This window comes from Lagenorhynchus albirostris, chromosome 6 (genome assembly GCF_949774975.1).
Source record: "Lagenorhynchus albirostris chromosome 6, mLagAlb1.1, whole genome shotgun sequence".
NCBI classification, from domain to species: domain Eukaryota; kingdom Metazoa; phylum Chordata; class Mammalia; order Artiodactyla; family Delphinidae; genus Lagenorhynchus; species Lagenorhynchus albirostris.
Window position 1 is genome coordinate 1082709 of NC_083100.1, and position 22953 is coordinate 1105661.

At 66.4% G+C, this 22953-nt stretch overlaps 1 protein-coding gene across 2 annotated transcripts in view; it reads right to left on the reverse strand.

The window, feature by feature from the left end:
- The window catches only part of GPC1 (glypican 1), a 28925-nt gene that overhangs the window by 1505 nt on the left and 4467 nt on the right, over positions 1-22953 (reverse strand). Inside the window, exons 1-8 of one of the 2 annotated variants that reach the window (XM_060151661.1) lie at positions 13344-13483; positions 5439-5597; positions 2977-3368; positions 2225-2390; positions 1211-1341; positions 1005-1124; positions 772-905; positions 239-414 (exon numbers count right to left, since the gene is read on the reverse strand). In XM_060151661.1, coding sequence (XP_060007644.1) covers positions 239-414; positions 772-905; positions 1005-1124; positions 1211-1341; positions 2225-2390; positions 2977-3368; positions 5439-5547 — 1228 coding nt within the window. In that variant the 5' untranslated portion in view covers positions 5548-5597; positions 13344-13483. Of the gene's footprint in view, positions 1-238; positions 415-771; positions 906-1004; positions 1125-1210; positions 1342-2224; positions 2391-2976; positions 3369-5438; positions 5598-13343; positions 13484-22953 lie in introns of those variants that run through there. The other variant, XM_060151660.1, reaches the window with a different exon arrangement.

Here is a 22953-nt window from a genome sequence, read left to right on the forward strand (position 1 = left end):
CCTGGGCCTGCCGAGGCTGGGAGGACGTCCGGGCCGGGTCACAACTGTGCCCGGGGACAAGGGGCAGGGGGACTTTGTGACCACACCGGGCAGTGGCAGCGTCCTCAGAGCCACAGTGGAGGCCTGGGGGCTGGGAGGGCCCCGTCCGCTGCAGCCTTCCCCGGCCGGGGGCTCTCCCCGGCGTTCCGGCACCAACCCTCAGCTCTCAGCCCCCAGGCCACCCCTGGCCCGCTCTCACTGGCGTCCTGGAAGTCCACGTCGTTGCCGTTGTAGGCGCCGCGCAGACGGTTGGTCGTGATCTTCAGCTGCATGATCTGCTGGCGGATGGCCATGTCGGGCTTGGTGATGTCCACCTCCACCTCGGGGTTGTTGATCTGGTTGGCCAGGCCGTCGCCCATCACCTCGGGCAGGTACCTGGAGGCCGGGAAGGCAAGCCCTGGGTCGCTGCCCCGCTCCCCGCACAGGGGCACTGCCCCAGCATGCCTGCCCACTCCCCTCCCCCCGTCAGGGCGGTGGCAAGCCCGAGACCCCTGCAGTGGCTCCAGGGGCCGACGGGAGCCCTGCAGACCCCACTGCAGCGGGGTGAGGATGCGCTGAGCATGGCGCCTGCTGTGGGGGCTGGCACGGGGCGCGGGCTCAGCCCTCATCCCAGCCCCGGGTCCCGTTGGGTGTCCCGCGTCAGGTATGGCCCTATGCACACAACGTCTGGTGCCCCAGACCGGCAAGGGGCCTTGGAGGAGGGACGCAGTGTGTCAGCCAGGGGGCACCTACCGACCCTTGGCCACCCCGTTCCAGCAGCGGTCATCGCTGGCCGCGCTCATGGCCAGCTTCTCACTGCACAGCGTCCCCGGGAGGCTGATCCAGAAGTCCTGAGCATCTCGGAGCTGGGCCTTGGCCTCGGAGACCTGCAGGGCAGCAGTCAGGCCCCTGGGCGCCCCGGCCCAGCCTGCCCTGGACCCCCAACCGCTTCCCCCCGGGGCCTGCCCGGCTGAGGGGCCCCTCACCAGCTTCTGAAGCGTGCCCGCGGGTGGCTTCTCCGGCAGCGCCAGCTTGCCCCGGCGCCGCTTCTCCTCGGGCTCGGGGCCCTGGGGGTTCACCTTGGGGTTCCCGCAGCCCTGGATGACCTGGGGGGAGAACGCAGGTGTCCTGGAAGGGTACGAGGCCGTATCCGGGGCGCCCACCCTCGCCCACTGCACGCCCCTGCCCGCACCTTGGCTGTGAGGGTGTCGCTGTTGTCCTGTAGGGCGCTGATGGCCTCTGCCAGCCACAAGTGCACGCCGCCGATGACGCTCTCTGCGCCCGTCGGGCCCCAGAACTTGTCTGTGATGAGCACCATGGAGTCTGGCATGGGCGTGAGCACACACAGGGGGCACTTTGTACGTACGCGCACTGGCTCACCACGTGCTACCACACACACGGCAGCTTGTGCGAGACGATATATCTGTACGTTGGCTCACTTCAGGCCAGCCCGTGTACACGTTAGCGCCTGTGTGTGTCGGCACACGTACACCTGGCCCACCACATGCCTATGTTACCTCACATAGTTTTCACGTTGGCTCGAGGCATGCCAGCACACGTCCACGTTAGCACGTGTCTCAGCACGAATGTGGGCTGGCCCACGTGTCAGCACGCGTTAGAACTTACACATCTCGGTATACAGGCACGCTGAGCCCTCCCGTCAGCCCACGCGTGTCGCTGCGGTGCACGCGGGCTCACCTCGCAGCAGCAGGTGTACACGCTGTGGCACATCTGTGTTGCCCTCCCGTCAGCCCACGCGTGTCGCTGCGGTGCACGCGGGCTCACCTCGCAGCAGCAGGTGTACACGCTGTGGCACATCTGTGTTGCCCTCCCGTCAGCCCACGCGTGTCGCGGTGCACGCGGGCTCACCTCGCAGCAGCAGGTGTACACGCTGTGGCACATCTGTGTTGGCACAGCTGCTTGGTGGCCCACGTCACGTCGGCACCCCTCAGAGCTGGCCCACCCCAGGGCAGCAACGCACACGTTAGCTCACGCACGTGCTGGCATGTACGCGCTCAGTGGAGAAGGGCAGGACTGTGACCCCGCAGGGCTCCCTCCCGGGCAGCTGCCCACGTTGCAGTCTGTTCGGGACGTTCGGGGGGCATCTTGTTCCTCGCCCCAGGGACCGCCTGTTCCAGAGGACAGGCCCGGTTTTGCATGCCCCCAACCCCCCTTCCTGCAGGCGGTGACGGCAGTGGGAGCTCACCCAGAAGGTTCCTCCACTCGGCGTCCAGGTCAGCCTGGTTGGCCAGGCAGCCCTTGAGCACGTTGCGGCAGTAGTCGGGGCAGGGCCGGGCGCCAGGCACCCCCAGGCAGTGGGCACAGTACACCAGCTTCATGACGGCCCGTGAGCACTCCGGGCTCAGGGGCACCTGGGGAGGCAAGGCAGCCTGAGCGCCACCCCGCAGCAGGTGTGCAGCCCCACAAGGCGCGCCCGGGTCCTTCTCAGATGACCAAGCAGGCCTGCTGGCCGTGGTGGGGCTCCGTCTAATAAGCGACTCCCCGGGGCACCGCGGTCACGAACCCTCCCAGGGAAGCGGGAATACCGCCCACCACGCAGCTGAATGGATGGAGGCTGGGGCTGGAGGTGACTCGTTAGGGACCCCAGTGGGGGTGGAGGTGGCTCACGATGCCCTCCCACACCCGACGCTGGTGGGTCTGACGCGAGCGAGCTGCCCGACGGGGCCAGGCATCCCCCGCCCCGGCCTCGGAGCACACATCTCCCTCATCCCCCGTCTCCCGTCCACCTGACCCCTGGAGCTGGCTCAGCAACCAGCCGCAGCCCTCTTCCCTTCCCTTTCTGCCCGGGACCGGCCTGGCCATCGCTGCCCCGAGCAGAGCTCGCATGCTGGATCCTCCCACCCGCCCGGGTGGGGGGTGGAAGGGGACACCGGGAGTCCCAGGGCCCCGGGGTGGGGCGCGGGGACGTGCGGCAGGGGGCGGGGCCTCCGCGCGCACCTGGGCCACCTTCCGGACCACGTCGCTAGCCACGCCCAGGCCCTGCACGAAGGCGCGCGCCGCCACGAAGGCGCGGGTGGCGCGCAGGCGCAGCTCGCGGGGGGCCTCCCCGAAGGGCCGCAGCGCCTCGGCCTGCTTGCCCAGGCAGTCCAGGTAGTCGTCGGGCAGCAGCAGCTGCGGGTGCAGCTGCCGGAAGAGGCGCTCGAGCAGGCGGGCCCAGAACTCGGCCAGCGTCTCCTCCAGGTGCAGGTTGGCGCCGCGGTAGTAGAGGCGCAGCTCGGCGTACAGGTCGCGGAAGGCCTTGGCGTTCTGCACGTACAGCTCCCCGAAGGCGCCCGGGAAGGCCTCCTGCAGCGCCCGCTCCGAGTCGTTCAGCAGGCGCTGGAAGTGATCTGCGCACGGGAGGCGGGCGTCAGGCCTTCCCGGAGCCCCCTGCCCACCCCGCGTGCTGTGGCAGCGCGACCGGCATTAAGGGGGCTCTGCCGGGGACCCCCGGTGCTCTGAGAGTCATCAGAGCCTGCACGGGCCCTGGGTGCCCGCCCCCACGGGGCTCTGAGACCTCCCCCTCCTGGCCCGGGGCCTGGGCATCCAGAATCCATTTCTGAGCTGGGCCTTGAGCAGGGGACACACGGTGCCTCACTGCCCCCCGAGATCACCTGGCAAGGGTCTGTGTGGAGGGGCAGGAGGGTGCTCTGAGTCGGGGTGGGACCCACTGGGGGAAGAAGGCCCAGGGCGTCCCTCGCCTGCTTTCCCTCCCAGCAGCTCTCCTTGCGTCCCTCCCCCTCCCTGTACCCCGGCCTCTGACACCCAGCCAGGCCCCCTGCCCTGGGGGTGTGCCTCTGCACTCTCCACCCCGCCCACCTCTGAGGCTCTCCTGCGCTTCCTGCCCTCCCCCTCCGTCCTCATCTCTCTCAGACGCCCTCTCTCTGGTTTGGAAGCTGGACAGCCTGAGGGTCTGGGGAGGGTCTCCGCAGCCCTCGGGATGCACCCAGAGTCTCGGAGGGGGGTGCCGAGGCGGGGCATGAGCGTGGGCCGCAGACCCCTGTGGTTTCAGGGAAATACCTCTGGGCCCCGTGTGCTGAGAACGAGGCCCCTAACGCCGTCCGCCCCTTTCAGCAGGGAGACGGCAGGGTCCATAAGCACACAGACCGTCCACTCAGACGCTTCCTCGAGAGCTGTGGCCAGCCCTCCCCACACAGGCCCCAACTCGGGTGTCCAGGGACACACGGCCAGGTTGGCTTTGCTCTGAGGCGTGGTGGACATTAGGCCTCTGGCTCTCGGACCCGTGTCTACACCCACCCCACCAAGACCCTCCCGCAGCTCCGGCTGTGCCCCTGCAGCTCCCCAGGAGGGAACTGTGGGAAGGAGCGGACGGTCCAAGCTCCCATCCAGCTCCTGCCGCGGGACTCCGGGTCCTGGTCCCCACACCAGCCTCCAGCCCAAACGGGCAGTCTGTAGCTCATCGCTAGCCCAGCAGCACACAGGGTGGTCGCGGGGCCCCCAACCCCACGGCCAGCCCCCAGCCCCATCTTTTGAGCAGGGTCCTGCTCTGAGCCAGGACGCTGGCAGCCGGCCCAGAAGGTGTGGCGCGTGAGCGTAGGCCCCGCGTCCTGGAACACAGCCACCCGAGGCCCTGCTACACGCAGGTCCCAGGCGCACTTCAGACGAAGGCTCTGAGACCCCTGCCGCTGGTGGCCAGGTAAGGACTGCTCCCGGGGTACAAGGCACGGGGCAGCCGGAGCAGGCACGACAGTGGGGCTGAGGTGCGGGGCGGGAAGCGGCACGCAGAGGGGCAGGTGGAAAGGACTCTCGGGGTGCGGGGGCACAAGTGGGCCTGGAAGCGGAAGAGGAGTCGCTTTTAACACAGATTAGTGTCCCGAATGGATGCTGTGCAGGCTCTGACATCAGCTGTCACTTCTGGGGCCCCTCCCACCAGCGCCTGCCATCCCCTCCGAGGTGCCCGCTGTCAGCGTCACAACGTCATCCCGCCATCCCTTGTTTAGGGGCCCAGACACGACGAGAGAGCTGGTGAGGGGCTGGGAATAGGTGACTGACACACACAGCTGACCTGGAGGCTCGAGGGCCACGGCAGGGGCCCCGAACTCCTTGTGCCTCCACCCGGCACCCTGCAGCCCCGGCCTGGCCCCCGATATCAGTCCTCACGCTGAGCCCCCCAGCTCCAGACCACCTGGTGGCCAGTGGCAGGTGCCTAGGAGAGCTCTGGAGGGCAGAGGGTCCCCTCTGAGGGCCTGATGGAAGGGGCAGGCTGCCTCTCCCCAAACGTGCATGCCTTGGGGTGCACGGAGACCTGCAGGTGACCCCCAGTTCACGGATCCCTGCTCAGACCCCTGCACGCGGCCAGTGCTCTGCTACTACGTCCCCTCTGACCCTGCCTCACTGCGAGAGGTCCCCAAGTGCCCAGCCCCCCGCTGTGAGTGTCCTGCGGCCCCGGAGCCCCTCACCGTCAAAGCCCCGCAGCTGGGTGGCCAGCGTGGCCTGCAGGGCCCGGCCGCTGTCCAGGAGCGCCGTCTCCAGCTCGGCCCGGCTGCGGTTGGCCAGGTTCTCCTCCATCTCGCTGGTGCAGCAGGTGTAGCCCTGGGGGCAGATCCGCAGGTGCTCACCTGTGGGGAGGGGCTGGCGTGAGGGAGAGGAGGGCTATGGGAGGCTGGGGGGCGGGGCACCAGGAGAACGGGCCTCGCGGCCGGTGGGCTCTCCTGCAGAGAGGGGACGTGATCGGCACGCGGGTGGGGCTGCCTGCCAGGGTTGGGGGAAGGCAGGCCCGGCTCGGGGCAGCGCCTGGGGTGGGCCGTGCAGCCCTCAGCACAGGGCACAGGAGCAGGGCTTCCTCTGCAGAATCCCACCTCCAGGCCTCCTGGGGCAAGCCCCGGTGGGGATGGGTGTAGAGCAGGAGTGCGGAAGGCTGAGCCCTCCTCCACGCCCCCTGCGTGTGAGGAGGGCCGCCCCAGGGGCCCTGAGCAGCTCAGCTCACGCCTGGACCTCAGCACAGAGAGGCCTCAGGTCCTGTGGGGGGGGCACGGGGGGCTGCCAGGTTCGAGGCTCACAGCGGAAGTGCCCAGGCCTGCCCGGCGCCCCTCCCTGACCCCAGTGCGGGGTGCCAGCCCCCACTGAGGACAGCAGCCCCTGCAGGCCACCCACCCACAGCTCCGGGCCGGCCAGAGGCAGTGGCCCCTCAGGCCGAGGCCCACCCCGTCAGGACAGCCCGGGCACAGGTCTGCTGGGGCCCTGCTGTGAGACCCGCACCCACCTGGCAGGACACACCGAGCCCCCTCGGGTGTGCGCACCCTCCTCTGTACCCTCAAAGCCCCCATCACCCCCGTGCCGCCGCCCGGGCGCGGGCTCCCGGCAGCACTGCTTACAGCAGCGCTGAGACGTGGCTGAGGTCGCTTCCCCCACTCTCGTGGTGCAGGGCGCACCTTTGAAACTGTGCTGGTCCCCGTTCTGAGGTGGGTGCTGTGAACCCACTTTACAGACCAGGAAACTGAGGCTGGCAGAGACGCCGGTTCCTGTCTGAAGTCACACAGTCAGGGGCCGAGTGGCTCAGGCCGCTCAATTTCAGGCCCCCACGGCCACTGGGCTGCCTCACAGCCCCCCAGGCCCACTCCCCACAGGCCGCAATTCCTGCCTCTAAGCGGGGCAGGGCATGAGGGAAGTGGACGCAGGGGTCTGGCCCGGACAGGGGCTGTGTGGGGCTGGAGTCGAGGGCTCGCCCGGTGCGGCCGGCACAGTTGCAGGGGGTCGTGGAGCAGCCTGGGCAGAGCTCTCTGGGTCCCGAGGCTGCCCTGAGGGGTGGGGGGCTGCAGGGTGGGCAGCGGCCTCCAGCGGAGGCCTTGCCCGGGGGAGAGGGGTGGGTAAGACCAAGTCATTCTCCGCAGGCTGAATTAACCCTGGAGAGCCTGCGGGGGGGGGGGGTGCTTAGGTCACACTTAAGTCTGAGCGTCCTCCTCTCCTGCACACGCCCCGGGGAAGCAGGAACAGGTGCAGAGGACAGAGTCACCCTATGGCCTGTCTGCAGCTCTGTGCCCATCAGTGTAACAGCCAGGAGAGGGCAGCGGTGCCCCAGGCGCGGTGGGAGGGGGCAGAAGGGCGCTGCACACTCCGGTGGCACTCGAGGGACGTGAAAGAGGCTCGGTGGGGAGGAAGGAGGGCGGGGGGCAGAGGCAGGAAGCGCAGCTCCTTCCCCCTTTTCCCTCACAAACCTGCCCCCAGGGCCTGCTGTCTAAGGGGCGCTGTGGTCTCCACCCTGGAACAGGGCTGACTGTGGGGTAGATGTCGGAGCTCGTGTGCCTATGCCCTGCAGAGCCCCAGGCCCGCGGGGTGGGGAGTCAGGGGTCTGGGACCTGCCCCCTGCCCCGGGTTGAGTCAGGCCTTTCTGGCCACGTGCGGGTCTCACGGGAACCAGCTGGGGTGGAGGGACAGAGCCTGGCTCCCCAGGGCCTGGCAGAGAGTAAGCACCCCCATCCCTGCCCTCCTTCCTTCGGGGGGTGGGGAGGGCTGGGACCCGAGGACGTCCCCAGAGACAGTTCTTCCTCTCGGCTGCCCTTGCTGACGCTGACCCGTGGCCCTGCACCATCGCCAGCAGGGGGCAGCTCACAGACCAGGACGAGGGTCCCCCACCTGGCGTCGTCCCAGCTGGTAGAGCCGGGCAGACAGTGGACCCGTCTCCCTGATGGTGGAGGCTGTGCAACAGGGCCGTGTGCACCCAGCCAGGAGGGGCCTGGGCCCTGACCGCCTTCCCCCTGGCAGGGGCCGGGAGAGCACCCTTGGCGAGGACCCTCCCCTGCTGCTTGGGACCAGCGGGCCGTGGTGGTGCCGGGCTGGGGGTCGGGGGCTGAACTGGGTACGTGCCCTGGGGCTGGGAGCGGCTGCAGGTGCCAGCCTAGGCTCAGCTGTGACAGGCACCCAGGCCAGGTTGGATGGGTCACAGGGCAGCAGCGGGCAGGCAGGAGAGGCAGGAGGGTGCAGGCTGTCGAGGTGGCCTCCCCGGCTGGCCGCCCTCCCTCCTGAACCTTCCATTCCTGCAGGCAGGAGAGAGGCGAGGACAAAACACCCAGGACCCCCTTTTCTCAGGCCGGCTCCTTGGCAGTGTCGGGCCCACCCACCGCTCACAGCCGTGAGCCGCCCCCCCTCGCCCCCCCCCCCGCCCTTGGCCTCCCCGCCCCTCCCCCGCCCCCGCCGCCTCCCTGCGGCGCCCCCTCAGCCCCGCCTGGCCACCTCGTCCAGCCAGCCCGGTGACCTGCGCTGTTCCGGCCGCCCCAGCACAGCCCCCGTCCCTCCCTCCCTCCTCGGACACACACGGGAGTGAAGACACGGAGCCAGAGCCCGGGCGCCGGCCTGAGGCCCCGGGCAGGCTGGGCTGAGGCTCCCCGAGCCCGCGGCAGGGCAGACGCGGTGGCCGCTGCTAGTCGGTGGGCAAGGCCCTAGCCCAGCTCGGCCTGGGCCCGCGGGTCATCTGTCGGTCCTGGACATCAGCCGGGCAGAGGTGGGCTCTGCAGGGCACCTTCCCAAAAAGCAAGTCTGCTCCCTGATCTAAGCCGCACGGTTGGAGGCGGGTGGGGCCTGCCAGAGGGGAGGTGAGCTCCCTGACCCTGGAAGTGTGCAAGGCAGACTGATAAAATCCCCCTCTCGTCATTTCACACCTCCACCCCCAAACCCTCACCTCTGGAGAAAGGGGGGCACTCGGGCCAGGCAGGAGGGCATGGCTGGCATCCTGTCCATCTTAGAGCTGCCCAGTCCCACCCTCCGGTCACCCCCCCCACCCTTTCCCCTCCCCACTGGGAGGCATCAGCCTGGCCCCTCTTCCCACTGCCCCCTCCCATCTGCACTGAGGCTTCTCCCCCAGCTGGCCAGTGGCGGCCCCTCCTTCCTTCCTCAGTCTGTTGCTGCTTTTTCAACAGCAGACTACATCCTTCTAGAACTCTCCCTTCCCTCAGCCTTTGGGACACCTCCTCTCGAGATCCCAGGTTTTTTGGGAGGAAGAGGGGAAGCTCTTTCATGGCAGGTTTGCTCCCCCATCCCCAGTCTCTTTACAGCCTCTCCTCTAGGCCTGGCCCCTAGGTCCCAAGTCTCCAAACCCCCAGCCGCCCTCCCCAGGTTAAAACACCTGCACTCGCTTCCTACCCCGCCCCCCCAGCAGTTCCTTTTCTTGCTGGATGGCAGACCACGTATCCGCCTTCTTCCCCCATACTCAGACCTCCGGGGGGCACCCCAGATTCCGGCTTCTCCTCAGCAAGTCCCATCAGCCTATGGCTTAAACACCTTTAAGCCTCACACCTCCTGCCACCTGCTGACACAGCCGCAGTTCCCAGCCCTCCTAAGGGCACAAGCAGCCTCCTGATGGCGTTCCCACCCAGCAGGCCCCCCACCGGCTCTGCAGACCCAGTGCTTTAGCCCAAGACCCCACCCCAACAGGGATCCCCATCACCAGTGCTGGATGCAGACCTCATCTGTCCGGGCCCAGCCTGGCAGCCGCTCCTGACTGGTGGCCCCAGAGCCCTCCCAGGAGGCTGCAGAGGGAAGATGGCGCGACACCAAGCCGTCTCTCCAGAAGCTTCTGCAGCTCACACGGGGGTGCGCAGACCGCCTGCTCAACTTGCCTTTAAAGCCACATCCCAGATGCTCTGCACCGACAAATCCTGCCGCCCCTAGAATACTCTCGGCAATTCGGTGCAGGCAATTAGCCGCCCTGGCCTCCCAGGACGGTGCTGGAAGGCAGCTGTGGCCAGTTCTAGGCACCCTGGCCTCCAAAACACGAGGGAGAGGCCCAGGTCTGAAAAAGCAGTTAGGGGGCTGCGTCCCTACCCCTCCCTTCTTCTCAGCTCTGGACCCCAGCCGGCCTGCTGAGGGGGTGGGGTGTGCAGAAGGCTCTCCCCAAGCACGTGACCCTTCTTGGGACAACTGCCCATGCCCACTCCTGCTCCTGGACCCCTTCCAGCTCCAGTGGGCGCTGCAGGACCCTGCTGCGGTGGGGGGGGGCACTGGACAAGTAACCCGAGGTCCCCTGGGCACCGCCCACAACCCGAGCTCCGGACCTTCTTTCCTCATCTCCTCACTCCGCCCCACCCCCCCGCCCCGGCCCCGACCAAGAAGCGTTTGTCCCTGGCCAGTCTCTGTCGCAGGGTTACCCCGAGCACCTAGAGTCCATGCAGGGGGGCAGCCTCAGACCCACCTCAGACGGGACATTTCAACCACCATCCTCCCCCGCTCCTAACGCGGCAACAAAACCCGTAACCCCTCCTGCCCCGCTCCCAGCGCGCTTCTCTACCCCTCACCGGCCACCTCTCCGCCGGCCCTAAGCCCCTCCACCATTCCGGCCACGTGACAGCATCACCAAGGCGGCCCTCTGCCGCCGCTGCGGAGCCTCCGTCACGCACGGGGACCGAAACTGAGGGGTCTCGGCTGAGACACCTCTGCGCTCGGCGGGAGGGGTCCGCCCCTCAGGCTCGCCAGGGGTCCCGCTGCCCAGGGGCTGCGTCGCTGGCGGCGGGACAAAGACCGAGCGCCCGGGCGCCAGTCGCTGCCGGCCAAGGACCGAGGGCCCCACGCCGCGGCGCAGGAGCCGGCGCGCGGGGGTCTGGAGCGGCGGCCGAGCTCCTGGCTCCTGGCGCAGCGAGCAGGGGGCGCTGGCGCAGTGGGCGCGGCCGCGCAGAGAGCAGGGGGGCCGCGCCGCCGGGGCCTGCGGCAGGCGAAGGGGGGCGGGCAGGAGGGCGACGCGATTGGCGGGGAAGGGGCTTGCCGCAGTGGGCGCGGCAGGCCCTGGCGGGGGTGGCAGGAGAGGGGGCTCGCAGGGGCTGCCGCAAGCGAAGGGGAGGGGAATGGGTTTGACGGAAGAGGAAGGGGGGCTTGCTGCAGGAAGAGATGGGGGCGGGGAGGGGTGGCAGGGGCGCTGCGGGGATACAGCGGGAGGCACGCGAAGATGGGGTGAAGGTGGGGAACTGAGGGGAGGAGAGGTGGGTTGGTGATGGGCGCACTGAGGATGAGGGATCGATGGGGTGGACACGGAGACTGGCGAGGGGGCTCATGATGGGAAGGGGATGGAGAAATGGATGAGGGCGCAGACGAGGGCTTGTGGTGAGGGTGAGGGTGAGGGCGGGGTAGCATGGACTGAAGGTGGGGTTCTGGCGGTGGTGATGGGGGACGACAGCGCTGGAGATGAAGATGGCTAGGAGGAGGGAGTGGAGGTGAGGGTAGTGGGCCTGCGGATGGAGATGCGGTGGGCCGGCGGAGATGGAAATGGGTATAGGGCGGGCAGCCGGCTGGGCCCGGGCGGGGTCACCGGCTTGGATCCCAGCTCCGCGGACGCCGCCCGGGCTTAGCCCGAAACCCCTTCTCGGCGGCGGCTCCGGCGGCGGCGTCCCCAGCTGCGGTGGTGGCGGCGGCGGCGGCGGCGGTCCGGGCGGGCGGCGCGCGACGCCGGGTGCGAGCGCGTGGGGGGCTCGGGGTCCGCCCGTGGAAAGGCGGATGAGCAGGATCGGGTTGGAGGGCTTGGAGGAGGTGCGCGGAAGCGCAGCCGAGCGGGACCGGCTGGAGGACTCCGCGGCCGTCTCCCAGGGCGGCACTACAGCCGCACTGGCGCGCACCGTGGAGGGCGGTGGCTCCCCGCGCGGCGACGCGCCTCCTCCCGCTGCCCCCGCCCCGCTGCGCTCGGCACCGCCCCCGTCTCCCAGGAAACCGCCGCGGCCGCCCCGCACCCCTCCTGCCGCCGGCTCGGCAGCCGCGCTCAGCCCCCGAGCTTCCCACGGCCAGAGGCCCACCCGGCGCCCGCCAGGCTCCTGCCGCCCTGCCCTACGGGGGGCTGCTCCCCATTTGGAGTCTGGTGCGCAGGGGAGCCAGGGCCCATCCCAGAATGGTGATGGGAGGGGCGTCACCTCTCTCCTCCGAAGGAGAGTCACAGCCCGCTGCCTGAGAGTCCCCTCTCCGCATGACAACGACCAGATCCCTACTGCTGTCTGGGCACTCAAGAGCCACCATCGGTCACTCCCGTATCCTCTCCCCGCCCTCTCCAGCCCCCAGCCTCTGGCCTCAGGGACCTGGGCCTCCATCCTAACGTCCTGATCTGCTTCCCTAGGAAATATCAGACCGCGCCTGGCCACGCCCTCCTCTGGCTCAGCCACCTCCTCCTCCTGGCTCACCCTCCCACACCCAGGACCAATCCCCTCCACTCGCTGCAGCCCCAGCCCTGCTCCTTGCCTCCGCCGTGCCGGCCAGACCCACTGGAGAAACCACCCACTGAGTCCCCCTTCCCGCAGTGCCGCCGCGCCGGGTCCCCCCCTCCCCCGCCCCCACCCCGGCCAGCCCGCACAGGGACACGGAGACACGTGCTGCACAGGTAGCTCTGGAGCGAAGTACCCTCTCCAAGGCGGCCCAGAACACCGAGGGCCCCCGAAGAAGGGGGTTCCACCAGGTAGCTCACAAGGCCGCTCTCTGCTGTCTGGTTCCTGCTCAGGGACCCCCCCCCCCTTGAGCAGGCCACCATGCCGGCAGGCACCGGGCTTGGGGGTGCCTTGGCGAGGAGGTGGGCCCCCCGGAGGTGGGCCTGGAAGCAGCTCTGGCTCAGAAGCCAGGCCTCTTCCCACTGGCCTCCCCACAGTGCTTCAGGGTTCAGGGCTCACACCGGGCCTCAGAACAAACTGGGGATGAAGGGGCACCTTCTGTGCCCGCGACCCCAGGTCTTGGTTGCTGGGCAGAAGGCTCTCTCGTGGGGCCTGGGAGTGAGATGCTCCCTGGAAGCCTCACCCACCAGGCCAGGCTCAGCGCTGATTCCTCATCCTTGGCCCAAGACCAGCTGCAGAGGACACTCCCCCAGGACTCTACACAGCCGTCCCTGACAGGGGCCGGGGGGGAGCTCTGGGCTCCGTACAGCTCTCCCATTTAGCTTGCCCGTCCACCCAACCTCTGGGCCAGGGGGGCAGCCCAGGAGATGGACCGATGCCGCCTGCCTCTGCCGTGTCCACCGAGGAGATCCTGGAATAGCAGGAGGGGACCCTGCGGCCCAGGGGTCCTCTCAGCCAGTTTCCCCCAAAGACCCAACGCAGGCCATCCATCCACACCGGGAAGGCTGAACGGGCAGAGGGCACAGACGTTCAGCTGGGCCGGAACATAGAGCAGACCCCTGAGTGCCACTGAGGGAGCCCTCGGGGGCAGGCTGAGGCCCAGGCCCAGCACCGGCTCCATAAATGCGGAGGGGAAGGAACAGAGGGGCTCAGCCGCTCACCTCCCCACAAAGCCTGGCGGTCATCTCTGAGGTCACGGCCATCCCTGCTGGCATCCGCTCTGACCTGCTGCTTCCACTAGCCCCTGATCTCACGCACCCTTCTCCCCTGCCCTACTCTCTTTCAAGGCCCACTCACCTCTCCCTTCCTCCAGGAAGCCTTCCAGGTCCCTCTGGGCATGAGCACCTGCCTAGCCTCTAACCTCCCTGACTGTGGGCAGCCCTCCCTGGGGGCTTTCCGACTGGCCCCCCTTCTCAGCAGCAGCAGAGCTGCTCGGCCTGCTGGTGGGAACCTCCTCTCCTCTCGCCTCTCTGCCCAGCGTCCAGGCTGGACCTAGTGCTGAGTAACAAACATGTACAAAGAAAGGATCTCTGTGTAGTGTTGGCATTCAGGGAAATGAGGCTTCACAGCAGCGCTGCCCCAGAGCCGCAGCCTCAGACCTCCCCTCCCCTGGAAAGCCAGCACCTCCCCGGCCCGACCCCTCCCCAGAGGCGGCATGACAGCCATCTGCACGCTGGTGCGAGGGGGGCCCGCGGGGTGACTTCACAGTCCACAAGGACTCCCTTATTCTTCCAGAGGCCCCGGCCACCTCCTGATGAGATGGCGCTCTCACTGGGTGTCTGCAAGGGTCTCAGCCATTTCCGGGTTTGAGAATCCTTTCCTCTTCACGACAACTGCTCTCTCCCATTCTACTGCTGCCGGCGGCGCCACACAGGGAGCTAGAGTGACATGCCCAGGCGACTCAGCTTGGAGTGCTGCAAGGGACACAGAAGCATCCTGGCCTCCCCGGCCTCTCCCATCGCAAAACCTCCCTTGATTCCAGTCCCAGGGGAATTCCTGAGCAGGAGGGTGGTGGCTGAAGCAGGAACAGACACGCTCTGCCCGCAGGCGACATGCAGACGGCCACCCGGAGGGCCCTGGGAGTTCTCAGGCGCGATGGTCCCCAGCTGCCGACTCAGCACGTCCGCCAAGGCAGCACCTCCGTGCGCAGCACACATCCAGCTCGCCGGTGTCGGGGCACCGAGCCCAGCCCCAAAGGCACGATTGGGAGGGCCTGCGCGCAGATACAGCCAGGACACAGCTAACTGTGCACCTCAGAGAAACGATGCATTATTTTTCAGAATAAAAGTATCTGGCCCCAAAGAACTGAAAACAGGCACTTGAACAGAATCTTTTCCACCCCTGTTCACAGCAGCATTATTTGCAGGAGCCAAAAGGTGGAAACAGTCCAAGCGTCCACTGATGGCTGAACAGATAAACGAAACGGGGCACATCCACACAACGGGCCCCATTCGGCCCCGAGTCACGAAGGGCCGACACGCACCACCACGTGGACGTACCCTGCAAACATACGCTGAGCGCGAGAAGCCCGTCTTGAAACGACACATACTGCTATGATTCCACTTAAGTGAGGGCCCCAGAGGAGTCAAATTCATAGAGACAGTAGAATGGTGATTCCCAGGCACTGAAGAGAGCGGGGTGGCGGGGGCGGTGAGTGTTTAATGGGTACGAAGTGGGGGAAGGTGACATTTCTGCGGGTGGATGGTGGTGACGGCTGCACGGCAGTGTGAATGAGCTTCACGCCGCTGAACGTGCACGTGAAAGTCATTAAAGCGGGAAATTTTATTATGCGTCTTTTACCACCGAGAAAGCACACAGTCCCGCTCTCCAGTATCTGGGACATGCTTATACTAAACATGTGGAGTGGACTTACATTAAAAATGTATGCGTTGTTTATTTGAAACCTAAATACTCAGGACATACGCTACAAAATTATTAACTATCTGAAATAGCAATTTCACTGGGTCTCCTGTAGTTTTATCTGCTAAATCTGGCGGCCCGGCCATCTGTGGGGTGTGGGGAGAAGCCTGACCGAAGTCACTCAGGCTCCCCACCGGCAACTCCCCGCCACGCGTGGGCATGCACACACGTGCACTGCCTTCCAGGCTCCCTGGAAAAGGGCCTCAGACCCTGCCCATGCCAGCGGCAGGAGGGCAGAGGTTGATGTCAGAGCAGGGTCTGCCTTCCCACAGCCCCCCACCTCCTTGGAGAATGCTGGGCCTCACCGTCTCAGTCAACAGGAAGATAGTTATCCCCATCTCACAGATGGGAAGACTGAGGCTGGGAGGGTTCTAGACTTGCTCAATGTTTCAAACGTGTTGCCTAGTGCTGGTCTCCTTCCACTGGCCCGAGTGCCTCCCTGTCTTCACTGAAGGGAAGGAAATGAAAGTGCTGGGCACCTGGGGGCCCACCAGCAGCCTAGAGGTCCCAGGTACGGAGATGAAGGCTCCTGGAAGATGAGGGCAGAGTGGTGGCCTGGCCACCCTGCTAGCCTGCACCACCCCGTCAGTGGCCAGGAGCTGCTGAGACCTAGAACACCGTCAGGCAGCTGGGCAGGAGCCCATGGGGCCAGCGGCCACGCCCAAGCCCCGCACGGGAGGGACACCTGCCGGGACACTCCCACAGCAGCACAAACCCACCAGAAAGGGCCCCCACCACCCAAGCACACGGAGGGCTCCCAACCTGGGCAGCCGGGTGACCTCGGCATTTGCCCGCTTCCCGGCTCCCCAGAGATGGACCCTGACCTCCCGTGGGGCCTGGGGGCCTGTGGGAACGGGTGGGCCAGCCTACTTCCTGACCTATCCAGCTCAGTTTCTGCAGGGTGGTCGAGCTGACGCATCGGTCAGGGAAGGGCCAGGTGTCTAGGCAGCCTGGGAATTCTGCTCCCTCAGGCACCCAGGGTCTTGGTCTCCGCTCTGTTCAGCCACATCCAGCAGGCAGGTGGGACGGTCCCGCCCGGGGCAGTCAGCGCCATCCCCAGAGAGGGGTCAAAGGGGCGGGGACAGGCCCACATGACCTGGGCAAGGAGAGGCCCCTTCTGACGCGGGCTGCCAGGCCCCTAGGCTGGCCGTGAGTGGGGTCCTGCCGGCACTGTCTTCCCCCCACCCTCCGACGTCTCTGCAGAGCCTGCAGGGCCTCTGGGCCTCTGCTTGGGATTCATGTCTGAATACCAGCTGCCACCCTCCCAGGTTGCCCCAAGAGCCCTCCTGGCTGGCGGCACGGCCCTGTGCTGGGGCAGCACTCCTTCATCGCGGGCTGCCCCTCCAGCAGGGGCCTGCAGCCAACTCTTCTTGCAGTTCCCAATTTCTCAGGACCAGGGCCAGCCAAGGGGGAACACGGGACACCACGAGACAGCGCCACCCAGGAAGCAGCAGTAGTGACCAGGGAGCCCCTCCTCTCCAGCCCGATCCCTCAGACCCCCAGTGTGGGGGTGGGGTCGATCCCTGGGCCTGGCCGGCGCAGGCTGGCCTCCCTCCCCACCAGGGGGCACTCTTCCCCACAGCCACCTCTGGAGAAAGGATGGGCCTGTCTCTCCAACAGGCTCCCCCGCCTGCCGTGATGCCCCCCCAGGACACAGCCCCGTGCTGAGCACTCCACATGAGAACCCAGTTTCACAACCACTCCACACAGCAGGTGTTGCTACCATCCCCATTTTACAGAAAAGGATTCTGAGGCACAGAGAGGTTCAGTAATCGGCCCAAGGTCACACAGCGAGGGAGCATGGCGCCAGACTTGAAACCTGGCGGCTGGGTGGCCGGGTCCAGGAGACCAGGTTTTGGCTTCTGCTAGGGCTCCACCTGTTTCCTAAGACATACGCCACTGGGAATGGCCACTGGATCCAAAGGACACTGGCCCTGGGCCAGGGGGGTGGCCTTGAAAACTCTAGGTAGCAGAGGAGGAATGCCTGGGGTGGGGGGCCCAAGGCAAGAGCCCTGCAAGAGCAGCGTGGGACCCTCGGGCCAGGAGGGGAGCTGTGTCCGAGTGAGTGCCTCAAGCCCTCAGGGAGGATGGGGCGAGAAGGCCACGGCTCACAGCGAGTGGCCGAGCGGCACGTGGGCCCGGGGCCGCCCCAGGCTGGGAGGGGTCTTCGCTGTGCGGTCAAGGGGGACATGTATGGTTCCAAACCACATGCGTGTCTAAACCCACACGTTATTTCTCGTTACTTATAACTTACAAAAGTAACACGTGGTCACCGTGGCCAGCAAAGCTGCAGTTCACGTGAAGCCTCTGACACCCTTCCAGTCCCTGCGCAGATGGTATTGCAGCTGCATTTCAGCACCGAGGACAGCGCCCGGCACACAGTAGGAGCTCAAGGAACACTACCGAGTGACTCAGAGAGACTGATCTCTGTGTCCCTATCACCCTCACCCGCAGGCAGCTGGCTGGGCCCCCGCTCTGCCCCAGTTCCCGGACGGCCCGCTGGCTCTCCTGGGGCAGACGTGGCGCTCCACCGGCCCTCCCGCCTTGGCTGGGGGCCCAGCCCGCCGCCCAGAGGCCTCCTCTTCTCTGGGCCCTGGGCCTCCTTGGCCACTGGCTGAAGACTGCAGACCCATTCTCAGAATAAAGAAGTAATGAAGTAAAAAATTACGCAGAGGATCATGAAGGAAGCTAGCTGCAGTGCTGCAGCCGTCGGAACATTATAAACAGGTGCATGAGGTGGTGCCCATGCGCTTTCCTATGACATCTTGCAGGCCTGATGCCCATCAGAGACTCAGAGCTGTGGTGAGTGGAAACGGTACTTTGAGATATTTGCTACAAACGTAAAGGGACATGAAAAAATCAGCAGTTTCCACTGGTGACCAAGTCCCAGATTCTAGAATGTCATCGTCGCCTTGTTCACAGTAACAAGAAATGCTAAAGGTTAGCAAAAAAGGAGATTAATTTCTTTCTCAGTCAAGTTCATGAACTCCCTGGCCCCTAAACCTGGGCCTCTCCGGTGCACCCTGGTGAAGGACCCCAGCCTCAAATGACCTGCCTGCACACCCACGTCTGCCCACCCCAGTGTGCCCATCCTTCTGGAGCTGACTCCACCACCATCCCTGCAAGGCCATCCTGGCCCCAAAGCAGAGGGGTGCCCCCTCCCCTCTGCCCCCTCGGCCGCTGGCTCGATCCTGCCTAGAGCTTCGGGCTTCTCATGGGGTGGGACTGGCGTTTCGGGAAGCCACCTCCCACCTGTTCAGGAGAGTCCTGCACTTCATGGGTCCCTGGCCTCCCTGTCCCCTCCCCTAAATGCTGTGACAACCAAAAACGCCCCCCGGGAACGGCTCCCGGCTGGGAACACCCACTTTATCCTGGGGCGGTCAGCTGTGTGTCTGACCTACAGCAGCTCCCAAACATACAGTGATGGGGAGGTGGCAGTCCCTGGGTGTTAGATCACTGGAAGGGAGACCGGCAAGGCGCCTGGAGTGTCCTGTGGGCGGCCACTGCCAGGCCAGGGGAGGGGGGTCAGGGACGGCGGGGCTTAACGTTTTAAGAGCCTCGTCCCTTTAAAATACCCCTATGGGTCCAGTGTGTCCCGAACTCCATGATGAAGGGAGGTGGGAGTGAACACCTCAGCCGGTCCTGAAGCAGGTGGCATCACCTGTCTCCCCAGGGCCTGCAGATGGTCCCAGGTGGGTGGGATGTACTCTCCGTAGCCCCAGACACTCGAGGACGCACACAGACGTCACACATGGCTCACCTGGGCCCAGATGTCCACAGGTGGCCCCAGGATGCGCTTAGACACACAGACGAGCCCGTACGGCCACCCTCAGGCTCAGAGAGTGGGCCTCAGCACCGGGGATGCTGTCCGAAGGTGTGCACAGGCCACAGACCTCCACAGGTTCTGGTGCTGATGGCGGGCCCAAGAAATGTCCCCGCCAGGGAGACACGGGCCACAGTCACTGCCAGGTGCACCTGTCCAGGGCCTGGCTGGCCGCCTGAGAGGGAGATGTGCTGGCCTATCCCTCAGGCTGCTGGGAGCACTGCAGCCTAATCCACCCCCAGGGCCAACAGCCGGGGCGCAGACGCGGCTCAGGATACGGCCAGTGGCTGCCTGGCTCCGGACTGCGGGGTTTCTCACTAGACCCTGACCTTCCGGGGGTGGGGCCCATAGCTTGAGGGTGAGCACAGAGCGGATGAATGGATGGACGGGTAGGAGGGTGAAGGGCCTTGCCTCCTGCCTGGCCAGCCTCTCCTCGTCCCTTCCAAGCAGGCGGGGCAGCGGGGCGCGGGCGTTTGGTGCCCGTCGGCAGGACCAGCTCTGAGCTTAGCAGGCCCTCCTTGAGGTGGTGGGCTGGCAGAGTTTGGGCTAGAGTTGAGCGGAGCCTGACCTTGTCTTCTCCTGCCGGCCGCCTGGCCGGGCCCTCCTGCAGCCCGAGTCCTCACGTGCACCTCTCTTAGGCCGGCTCCTCTCCCGGACACCCCACCCAGCCCCTCCTGGGGCTCGCCCACCTGTCCTAGCCTTGGAGCCCCTCAGTTCTCTGGGGCCTGCCAGGGCCCGTCTTTCCTTGTACCTGTGGGAGCTCTGTGGCCTCCCCGCCAGCTCTGTCCTCTGGCCGACCTCACCCCTGCAGCCTGGAACGCACGCCCAGCACCTAAGGACAGGGCCACACGGATGCCCCCCAGCGCCCCAACGAGGCAGGCTTGCGTGGGCTCGCCCTGACCTCCTCCTCTCTGGGGCACCTCCTCAATGGGTGGCACCATTGCCCGGGGCCCGCACCAGATACCTGGGACAAACCTGGGCCAGGGCAGCAAGGCCACGGAGGAGAAGCTACTCCAGGGACAGGGCTCTGAGCACTGGGGACCCCTTTCTGGGACCCAGCTTCCCCACCTGCACACCAGGTGGTACTCGGCCTGCCCTGCAGGCACCCCGTCCTGCCCCCTCTGGGAGGCTGGGAGGGGCTGCCAGGCAACGGGCCAGTGGAGGCCAGGGCACGGCTTAAGGACGCAGGGCCTTGGACCGAGGCCGGGGCTGGCTCCTGGACACTTCAGTGGGTGGGAAGGAGTGGTGAGGAAGGCGGGGCCTGCAGGGCCTCCGCTTGCTGGCCTGCTCCAGCCCAGGTGCTCTCCTTGGCCCAGGCCCGGCTGTGGCCACCCTGTCCATCCTGTCCACCTGTAGGGCCCTGGGCTCCGCCACACTGCAGACGCGCGAGCTGATGGGAGGCCTGCCTCACGGTGCTGCTGGCTGGTCCTCACCTGATGCTGGACCCCATCTTCCATCTCCTGCCTCCCCGCAGCCCCGGACTCGGCCAGGTCGCAAACTGCCTGGCCTCCCCCCGCCGGAGTCCGAGCCCGCACAGCTCTCCTCCTCCAAGATGCAGCAGGGGCGGCAGGCAGGGCGCTGGGCCTCCAGGGGGCCGAGGTCAGGGCAGATGGTGAGGGAGCAGGGTGGACGGAGCCCGCCGGGCCTGGCCTGTCATCCAGCCAAGCCTCTAGAACCCAGGGAGCACTTCGTACAAATCGGCAGCCAGCGTCCTCGGCTGGACCACGGAGCCAGGAGCCAGCGGCCCGCCCACCTCCCCTCCCCACACCCTGCCCCGCACGCTGTGTGCCCTGCTCAGGGGCCCTCGCACTTGTTGTGGGGGGACCCCCAGCCTGTCCACGGCAAGCTGCTGCCAGCGAGCCACAACTCTCCCAACGGGTGCCCCTGACCCCCATGAAGGTCATCAGCTGGGCCCCTCATTGCCCAGCCAGGCTCTGGGACGTGCCACAAGTGAGATGCATCAGCGGGTCGGCAGTTACCAGACTCTGAATGTCAGAATGAGTGGCCCCCGGCCCTCCTCTCTGACTCAGTTGGAGTTGGAGAAGTTAAGGCCTACAGGGTGCAGAGCTCTGGCCATTTTCCTGAGAAGCTTGCAGGCTGGTGGGGGTGAGAATGGTCTGACACCCTCACTCCAGCACCAAGGCCCCGGTGCACGTCGGGGCCGAGACCCTGAGCCTGTGGCATGGGCCTGTCCTGAGGAGACACCCACCGAAATACCCAGAGCCCAGGATCCCCGCCCTGGGCAGCACGCACCCGAGAGTGAGGAGCCACGCCTGCAGTGGGCCGAACCCTGGCCCTCGTTCGTACGTCAGAGTCCCCAGGACTCTGACATATGAACCCCCAGGACTCTGACATATGCCCCCCAGGACTTCAGGACGTGAGCTCATTTGAGTGTGGGGTCTTTGCAAATGTAACTGGTTGGGCCCCTAACTTGATAGGATTGGTGTCCTCATTTCCATAAAGTGAAATTCAGAAGCAGACCAGCACAGGGACACCTACTCATAATGACAAACCCAGAGACTACAGACCAAGGGCCCCCAAGGATCGCCTGCAACCCCCAGGAGCCAGGAGAGGCCCTGCAGCAGCTTCTCTCTCACGGCCTCAGGAGGTCCTAGCCCCGTGACACCTTGATCTTGGACTTCTAGCCTCTGAACTGCTGGACAATAAACTCCCGCTGTGAGGCCGCCTAGCCTGCTGCCCCTGTGCCGGTAGCCGGGGGAAGCGGACACACGCCTGACCCCCAGCACCCAGCCCAGCCCGGCACCACATGGGTGGCGCTCAGCATACTTTCTGCTGAGGTTGCCCAGACTTGGGGAGCACCCCGGGAAAACAGGGAGAGCCCTGGAGAGCAGTGGGTGTGTTGGGGATGCCTGGGAAGCTGAGCAGCAGGGCCAAGCCCCGGAGGGAGGATGGTGATGGGCGTGTGCCGAGGGTGGGTGTGGGGAGGGCCGACCTGGCAGGAGGGGGCGCGTGTGCCAGGAAGGTGAGCCAGCCAGGAGCTGGTGGGAGCCGACGCTGAGGCCACAGGCAGACGAGGGGTGGGGTGGGTATGGCCTGGCCCCCCAGGGGCTCCTAAATCTACCCAGGATTCCAAGATTCCTGCCAGGAAAGCCAGTATGCACCCCTCACACCCAGAGCTTCCCTTGCACCCACGGCGAGACCAAGAACAGTCGAGAAAGCTGGAAGCCCCGGCCCTGCCCCCACTGCAGGGGTCACGGTTGGGAGGACAGGACAGCCCCCACCCCACAGCTGGGGACAGGGCGTAGGGCCTGGGGCTGGGGAGGACTGCAGCACCTCCGCCTGAACCGTCTCCGCCCAGAGCCTTCAGGCAGCTCAGAGCACCTGCCCAGGCCTGTTCCTAGACACACGTGGCAAGAATGCCGCCAGCTGGCAGAGGGTAGGTGCCCCGGGCTGGAGCCCTCACCCTCCTGAGCCTGTGTCCTCTCCCAAATGTGGGTGATGACCTGACCCCACAGGGCTGGGCTGACGGCTAGATGTGGTCACAGCTGGTGCCAGGGACCAGGCAGAGACATCAGACAGGCAAGGCCTGGGCCCTGAGTCTCGGTCTGAAATCTTCCTGAACCAAGCCAGGACTCAGGGAGGAGGGTCTGGCTTATAGGAGAGCTGCCCAACCTCTCACCACCTGGGCGTGTCCAGGCCTGGGTCCGATTTGATACCGGCGTGGCCTTGGGTGAGCCCCTCTCCTGGCCTGTCTCCCTGTCCAGGACCAGCCAGGCTGACACCTGCGCCCGTGCACGTGGGTGGCCTAGCACAGGCCCGGAGCACCCACACACCCTCTGCTCTCCTCGCGGCTCCGAAGCCCACCTGCCGCCTGGCGGGAGTGTCCTCAGTCCCTCTCCTGGGAGGCCTCAGTGGCCCTGCAGCCCTGTCCACCACGGGCTCACGCTGTCCCTTATTAGGACCGGCATGGAACCAGTCTACCAAGACCGGCCTGCCTTGTCTTCTGGGCTCACCTACCCCTGGATGGGGCATCTGTCCATGACTCCTGGGGGAGTGGCCCAGCACGGTGCTGGGGACACGCCAGGGGCTGCTCTTAGGGTCGGCCAGCAGGACACAGCTGGCCCATCCTCTGCGCACACCCCGGGCAGGGCCGCCTGATTCACGCCCCTGGAACAGCCCTCTCTAGCAGGGCAGGGGCGGCAG